Raw genomic sequence first — 8,230 nt, forward strand, 5'->3', positions numbered from 1 at the left:
CTACTCCTTGATTTTGCACACAAACTTCAGGCTAACAATGGGATAGTGCATTTTATATGTTGGGTAATTAGTATGCCCGAATAAAAAGAGGAGATTATAAGACACAGAATTATTAGCACTGTCCTCAAGTGAAGAAGAGGCATAAAACAGTGAAATTACATGTAAGAGAAAACATCAATTAAGTGGAGCATATTTTTTATAAATAAGCATGCTGATATGCTAGTTCAAAAACCGCCTACATTTTTATCCCTATCCTAATATATTGTCAGTAACCATGAAGATTATTTGTGTTAGGAATCTATACTGCATGCTTTCCAGCTAACCTATGTACTATTCATAGTAAAATTCATTTGGTGTATCAGATGACCTCATATTACAAGAAATTAAGCCATCTTTAACTTAGTGGATAAATAAATTACATAGACTGAATCTTAGGCAATGCTTTGCACTTCACTAGTTGTAATATAGTTGACATTCATAAGACTGCAGTGTTTGAACTGGCAATTTTTTTTCAGGATGTACCACTTGGGAAATTTAGATTGATTATCATAAAGATTGTTCAGTTGGACAACCCTCTGTTTTTTTTTTTTTTTTTTAATTCAGTAGTTACAATTGAGGAGGGGGCTTTGAAACTTAAAGTCTCCGTTGGAAATACCAAGAGGTGCCAATTGAGCTATAAGGCACTTGGCAGTTGGACAACACTCTTAAATGACCTCTCCTTATGTTTATCTAATATCTCAAACAAACTATCTTTTTGTTCTTTGATAAGTTCAAATGAACTCTCTTTTTATTTTGTCAAAAGCTGCATTTTTGAAACAGCTCTCTTTACATTTGTCTTTAACAACACTTCAAAAGAAATCTTTTTTACACTTATCAATTTTACAGCATCCAAATGTGCAAATAGAAGGTACAATAATAAGGAACATGAAGATGAAAGCCATTCTATGAGTCATTCACAACGCCAAACTAAATAAAAAGTAACATTGTTATATAAAAAAATAGAACTTAACCACATAAGCCTTGCCTTCTGAATTAAATATCTTTAGTTCTTTTTATAGTGCAGATCTACAAAGAATAGAGAGGGTGTGTAAACACAAAGATAACATCATTTTCTGAACTTAAATCAAAACTTATATTACTCCTGATTATACGACTAGTCCCTTCATAACAAATCCCTCACAAGAACATGCACAGTATAAAACCTTACAACTAAGAGAAGGTCTGGAATATTCCTTCTTAATTGTGGGCAAGAAGATCCCAATAACAGCAATTCCCAAAGTAATACACAATGTGTAGTCCTCAACTGTCATACACTTTAAATACAACTTATAAGAAAAGAAGCCCCCAATTTTCTGATGTATAACTAATAACTGCTAAGTTCAGAATGTGCAACAGCAAATTCTCCAAAATGAATGGGCTCCCCAGCGACAGAAATGCCTCTGACCAATCCACCATATGTAGCTTCTGAGACTCACCTATTGAAGTGAGATACTATATTATCAATAATGACTTTTTAATCCTTTCCTTTCATATCTAATATACTGGAGATGATATGTAAAAAGATTCTGATCATATAGACAAGTCACTGAAATTGAAAACCCAATAAATTAGGGACATACCATAACAAACTATGGTTGCTCATCACAAGAAATCATTTGCATTTTTATGGTGAAATATCTCCTTCAATAGCTCCCTGACCTGCCACTTAACCCACCAAGCTTCACATAAATTATATGAAACCCTGAAATATTGCTATTTCTATTTTCATTTGTAGTTATAGGTGCTTAATGGATAACTACATAAGGATTCAAAATTTCATCTCAATGAAGACTAGATACATAAACTTAGGTTTCTATTTTCAGTTGAATGAACAAAGCAACAATCACGATGTATATAAATATCATAAATCCTTCAATTATTTCTTCCATCTTCTTCCAAAGATGAAAGCGTAGTAGTGAGAATGGTCACAACTTTCTCAAATCATTTACACTCACACTTCCAAAGTGGCTTAAGCTTAACATGAAGCTCATCCTCAAAGTTTTAGACTTGAACCACATATGTCCACAACAAACTCAATAGACATCACAGATTTCAATGATTCTATATATTTAAAAAACTAAAAGAGAATTCATTTTGGACAATGTGGGAGACCCTTAAACTTAAAGGTTAAAATAACAAGTTAGCAGAACAACTTACCCAAAATATATATACAAGCATGTAGCTAATAAAAAAATACTACCAAAAAGGATGAGAAGGGCAGTAGATAAGCAATCTTTAGTCAAGGATGGCAATTTTTGCCCGCCCCATCCCAACAAGAGGATGAAGTGAGGGTGGGCTGTTTTGTTTTCAAAACCCACAGAAGGTTCAAGGCATGGATGTGATTTATACTCCCCTACATAAACCCAACCCAGATATAAAAAATACATTTTTATAATAAATTTATAATTTAAAAAAATTTGTACAATTGGAAGTGAAAAAAATAGTAACCATTTTGTTTAAAATGCTGCCACCCACCTCTCTCTCTTTCTCTCTGATCCAATCTTGTTTGGATCACCGTGTTCCGTCTATCAGCTCCACTCTCATCCTTCATCAAAAGTCACCACCATTGTATATGTATAAGGTTAGGGGCAGTGTAGATCATCCGTTGCTCCATTGTGTGGTGGTCTATGAGCTGTGTGGTCCTTTGTTTTCTTTATGACTGGATTGCATTAAGTAATGCCTAAGCAGGTTGTGGACGAACTTGATGGGTGGAGGAATTAGTTTGGAAAGGGTACTGTCTACTTGGAATATGATCCCCCACAATCGAATGTGGGTATTTGGAGAGAGTAAAAAAGTTCATTTAATGATTGAAACAGTTAACTGTAAGGTTTGTGTTTAAGGGGGCTTGAACATTTGGTAGCATAGGTGCGTGTACTGTTGTAGACTTTATTGCTCAGTTTCTTTTAGATTGTAATTATTGAGCATTGTAATTCTTGAGCATGTGTCAGGTTCTTTTATTGTTTTTAGTACCTCTTCTAATAGGACAAAACTTACTTTTAGATGAATCCGATATTGCCTTTTTTTGATACACTCTACTCCAATCAATGTCTTTATCGGAAGTGAATGAAACTAAACTTAAAACCAAGTCTTATAGCCATCCACTTTGAGGAGTTTTTGTCTCTATAGCAAAACAAAGTAGAAAGTGTTGTAGTCAAAGGCAAAAGAGAGGCACCAAGTTCCTGTAACACCTAAGATGTTAGGCACCAAAAAGGCAATTGCCTGAGAGAAGTGAGGCGCCAAATCCTAAATATAATGATCATACAGATAATGAACTTAAATCATATGTATCTATGGTTCCTGTAACACCTAAGATGTTAGGCACCAAAAAGGCAATTGCTTGAGAGAAGTGAGGCGCCAAATCCTAAATATAATGATCATACAGATAATGAACTTAAATCATATGTATCTATGCTTATTAGGGGAATTTTGAATATTTCAAACTAGTAGGAGGTTCTAATAATTAATCTAAGAATAGACTTTACATTAATCTGATGGATTTTTTTCCCTCTTTTTTTTTTGGGGGGGGGGGGGGGGGGGGAACTATCATGGCTAAAAGATTATATGAATGGAAAAATAAATAAAAACTTTTCCTAAATTGATAACAAAAAAAAAAGAGGTGTGTGGGTGAGAGAGAGAAGCAAGAGAGTCACACCCACCTACTTGAATTAAAGTATAGAACTACCCTTTTTTGCCAAAGTAAAAAACTGCCTTCTTCTTTTTTTCCTTTTTTTTATTATTTTTTTTATTTTATGACCTTCTCACCTCAAGCATTTAAGGCCCTTGGGCACTTGCCTAAGCTCCAAAGGTGAGTGCCCGGCTCACGTTTGACCACACTGGTAGAAAGTCATAAATGTGCCCCTCTAAAGAGTCCAGCACCTTGTTCAAAAATTGCTTAAGCGTGGAAGGTGCCTGACCTCAACACTTGAAAGGTGACAAAAGATGCATCTCACACACATCAGTGCCTAGGCAAGTACTCCCACCATCACTGTACAAGTGTGTAGCATACAGTAACAAAGGAGCAGGTTCTTCTCAAGCATGACTCAGAAAAATTATTCGAAGCAACAAGGTCAATTAGCAGGATCTACAAGAATTCCTAGAGCTAAACCATATATAGATCAAGCACGTTTCCCTATACCCATCTAAATGAAGTGCAACAGACCAAAAGAAACCTAACATCAGACCAATTATGGTTGAAAATTTCGGTAAGTAATATTACCAAGTCATTGAATTTTAACCAACGTCATGAGAAAGTCTTCAGAGTTTCAAGAACTTGCAATTTGAGACAGTTACAATATGATGCTAATTCCGCAGCTCAAACCCTTTTCCTCTTAGACCCCCAAGCACTTTGTGCATAGAGAGGTGATTATGCTACAAGGCTAATTGATATTAATAGTAATCCTAATTCCTAAATGTAATTGTGAAGACGTTCTACAGCTCTTTCACTGATATATTCTTAAGAAAGAACAAACAGACATGTGCATGGATGTTGGCTCAGACAGTACAAAACATTGGCCATAGTCGGGTATGTTTTAGTTTAAAATCTTGCCTGACAAAAGGTCAAGCACAAGACACACCATTGAACAAGATGAGCCACGCACAGGTACAACTTTTTTTTTAACGAGAACTAAAAGTATCAGTCAAAATGTCAAGTAAATAGAATTATGATGACAACAATCATGAATATATACAATAATAATGGTAATAATGATCATTACATTGTGAACAAGGACGATAATATCAACGATTTACCTATCAAAAAATAATAATATCAATGATGGAGGTGATGAAACTTTCATATGCTTACCTCGAAGGTTAGAATTAAAACCACAGGTAGTCAAATGCTTTGCTAGTGCCTCTCCTAACTGTTGTTGCCAGTTCGCGGTAACCTTGGCTTCAGATACAGGCCATACTACAGCTGTCTCTGTCGTCAGATTCACACTAGCAGATGACACTTGTGGCTGTCCAAAATTACAATAAAATGAAGTGCACAGATTTAGTTTTCCGAACAGGGTAAAGTTCTTACATGTGAAACAAAGAGAGGGGGGGAGGGAGACTCCCCTTACATGTGGGCCTAAACTCCCCTTAGTAAGTGGAGCCAAACCCACAATCCCTTACACTTACCAAATTGTCCCAAAAGCTTAAACTATTAGAAAGTGGTGAATTTAATCATTTAACCATAATTCTAACAAAGGCAAAAATTCAAAAGTTCTCACTCTTTAAAAAATTATAATTAATACAAATCAATATTTTGCTTTTTCTCTAGTGAAATGAATTATCTAAACCCATATAATTCATACAAACGTTCATTAATACCGAATTTCGAAAAGTCATTTGATCAACTCGCATTACATTCATTTCCATTCACTAATTTGTTCATTGCACCAGATTACTGCACCTTCTAACAATCTTTAAATATACATACATAACCAAATTCAACTAATAACAACGTACCTGACTTTCTAGAATTCTTTTCACACTAGCTGCACATCCTCCACACGTCATTCCCTGCCATACACACACAACACAGAAACACAACCAATAAGCAAAATACATAGCAATTTTTAGAGAGAGAGAGAGAGAGAGAGTTCGTACTCCAACATCGAGTACAATCACATCAGACGGCAACGCGGAGACCTCCTGGGCTCCACTGGCAACCAAATTGGGCTTGGCATCTCCACCGTCCGATCCACCTCCACCTCCACCGCCACTGCTCTCTCCGCCAACCCCGCCACCGCCGCCACCGCCGCCTCCGCCGCCAGAGGCGAACGAAGCAGCGGAGCTAGCAACGCACTCCAAACGGCGCCGTACTGGAGGCACTGAAGCAGCGCACAGTTTCATCAGCGAAGAAGAAGAAGAAGAGGAAGCGAAAGGATTGCCGTGGCGGTAATTGGTGGAAATGCATCGGAATCGGCGAGTCAAGAGTTGACTCGAGAGGCATTGACTCAGTGGTGTTTGGCGGAGCTTGCGGTTTAGTGCTTTGGAGACAGTGAAAAGCGCTATTGTCGTGGTTGTTGCAGATAGTGTGGACTCCATTTGAAAGAAGAGAGACTGTTACCTCTCTCTCTCTCTCTCTCTCTCTCTCTCTCACAGTTTCTAAATTCTTTCTATCTTAGTTTTCGCTATCCTTCTCTGCGCCTTTCGATTCGGATTTTATAGTTCAGGTTTTAAAAGCTGTCAAGTGAGACTTTTTTTTTTGTTTTTTTTTTTTTTTCTATTTCTAATTAAGAAGCTGTTAAAGAGGGAGTACGGTCAAAGAGTTCGTCTACCCAGTTTTAAGCTTTTAGCTTTTATACATCAATCTGAACTAATATTTAAGGACAGAAAATCTGATAAAAATTTAACTTTAATTTTCACTCAAACGTTACTTAAAGAATAAGATCGCTCTTCTCGGTAATTTTCAAATTTTATCTAAAAATTACTTTTAATTTTTAAATTAGTTTATTCATTTATAAATTATATTCTCAAAATAAAAATTATATATATAAAATAAAAATACGAATTTTTTTTTAAACCTCAACTCATGTGCGAAGCGATTGTAACGAAATTAATAATTTTGTAAAAATGTATTTAATTAGAAGTAGAATAGAAAGATGAAAAATAAAAGACAAAAAATAAATTGGTGTATTGTTCATTTGTTTGGTAAAAAGAGAGGTTGGAATTTTTTTTAGTGAGGTTAGACATTTTCTTTCCTGCACCAAAACTCTATCACTTCAAAATGGAGAGAAACAAGAGGGAAAACTCTTGTTCCAACTACATGACAAAATTGGTTCCAAATTTTAATCATTGTCAAGAATTTCACCTACCCTCAAGCCCCACCCACTTCCCCACACGTTCTAGTGCCTGCTACACCTTTATGTTATCCTTTCTTCTTCTTCTTCTTTTTTCTCTTCTTCACTCTTTCATCGGTAATTCATCTTTTTATCTTTTTTCTTTTCTTTTCTTTTTTCCTTTTTTTTCTCTCGTTTTCTTCACTCTCTATTTTCCAGATTTTTTTTTGATGCCCAATATTTTTGTTTCCACCCAACATGTCCAGACTTTTTTTTATATATAATAACAAAGAAAGATAATACTATAAGTTTATATATATGATGCGTTAATTTTATATTATTTAATGAGTACAAATAAATTATTTCTTGCTATAAAAACCGTATTTTGTACCATTTATGACTCAAGCCCCCGTTCTCCAATGATGCTCGAACTCTAAGGCTCAAGGCTAGTTTAGAGCCAAACCAAATATTAAATTGACTTGAGGAATATTAAAATGGAAAATATAACCTTTTAAATAAACAAAACTCTATTTTTGGAAATAAATTTACCAAAGTAACCCTCAGCCTACGTACGTGGGTCGCGTTCTGCGTACGTGAGCCACTGCATGCGTACACAAACACGATCCTATGCATGCAACTAAGGTTTCAGAAGTATAAGAAATGTAAGTTTTCTGCAATAATGGTTGAGGTTTGAAACGAATCTAACATCGTCTAGAAGCCGCTCCAAACCCTATTTTTCCCACTATATAAAGCCTTACATGCTACATTTTCAAAACACACACAGAAATCCTACAGGAAAAACCTAAGATTCACTAGAAAATAGTGAATCAAAAAGGAGTTTTTCACAAAACACCCTAAAGTGACTTTTTATTTGGTTTGGACCTTTTCTGGTCTCAATCCTTTGAGTTTAAGATTACTAATCACTCTTTCATTGAATTGTGATAGATTTGACTGAGAGGAATGGTCAAAAATTAAGCTTAGGAGCTTTTGCTTTGAGGTATGCTTCAAGAGCTTTTCTTTTCGATTCTGTCTTGATATTTGTTTTAATTTGTTTCTTTTGCTTAGTTTATGTTTATCTGTATTTGTTTAGGTTAGGGTTTCTTTAAGTTCTTAAGCATGATAGGTTGCTAAATTTTACGTTTTTGGTTGCTGCTCTGTTTCTCTGTTGATTAGGGTTTCTAGGTAAGAATCTACATACACATGATCTAGCCTGCGTATGCGTGCCAAACTCATGCGTACGTAGACCTGTTCTAGCGTGCTTGATGTCGTTACCCAGAAAACCCTATTTTTTGTTTGTTTTGATTCTACCTTCACATGTTTGTTTGCATAACCTCTCTTTCACGTGTTTTTAGGCCTCATAAATTGTTTGCTCATCTTTTTAAAGTGCTTGTTTGTTATCACATGTCTAGATTAGGATTTTGTTT

General features: G+C 35.4%; 1 protein-coding gene across 3 annotated transcripts in view; it reads right to left on the minus strand.

Annotated features, from left to right (window-relative positions):
* Positions 1-6,279, minus strand: part of LOC142642586 (copper-transporting ATPase PAA1, chloroplastic) — a 32,438-nt gene extending 26,159 nt beyond the window's left edge. For 2 of the 3 annotated variants that reach the window (XR_012845686.1, XM_075816971.1), the window contains exons 1-3: positions 5,632-6,270; positions 5,491-5,544; positions 4,844-4,997 (exon numbers count right to left, since the gene is read on the minus strand). Coding sequence is in view for 2 of the 3 variants with exons in the window: in XM_075816971.1 (XP_075673086.1) it covers positions 4,844-4,997; positions 5,491-5,544; positions 5,632-6,072 (649 nt within the window). In the remaining variant the exon portion in view is untranslated. Of the gene's footprint in view, positions 1-4,843; positions 4,998-5,490; positions 5,545-5,631 lie in introns of all 3 variants that reach the window. The other variant, XM_075816972.1, reaches the window with a different exon arrangement.
* Positions 6,280-8,230: the final 1,951 nt, after the last annotated feature.

The sequence above is a fragment of the Castanea sativa genome, chromosome 7, assembly GCF_040712315.1.
Source record: "Castanea sativa cultivar Marrone di Chiusa Pesio chromosome 7, ASM4071231v1".
NCBI classification, from domain to species: domain Eukaryota; kingdom Viridiplantae; phylum Streptophyta; class Magnoliopsida; order Fagales; family Fagaceae; genus Castanea; species Castanea sativa.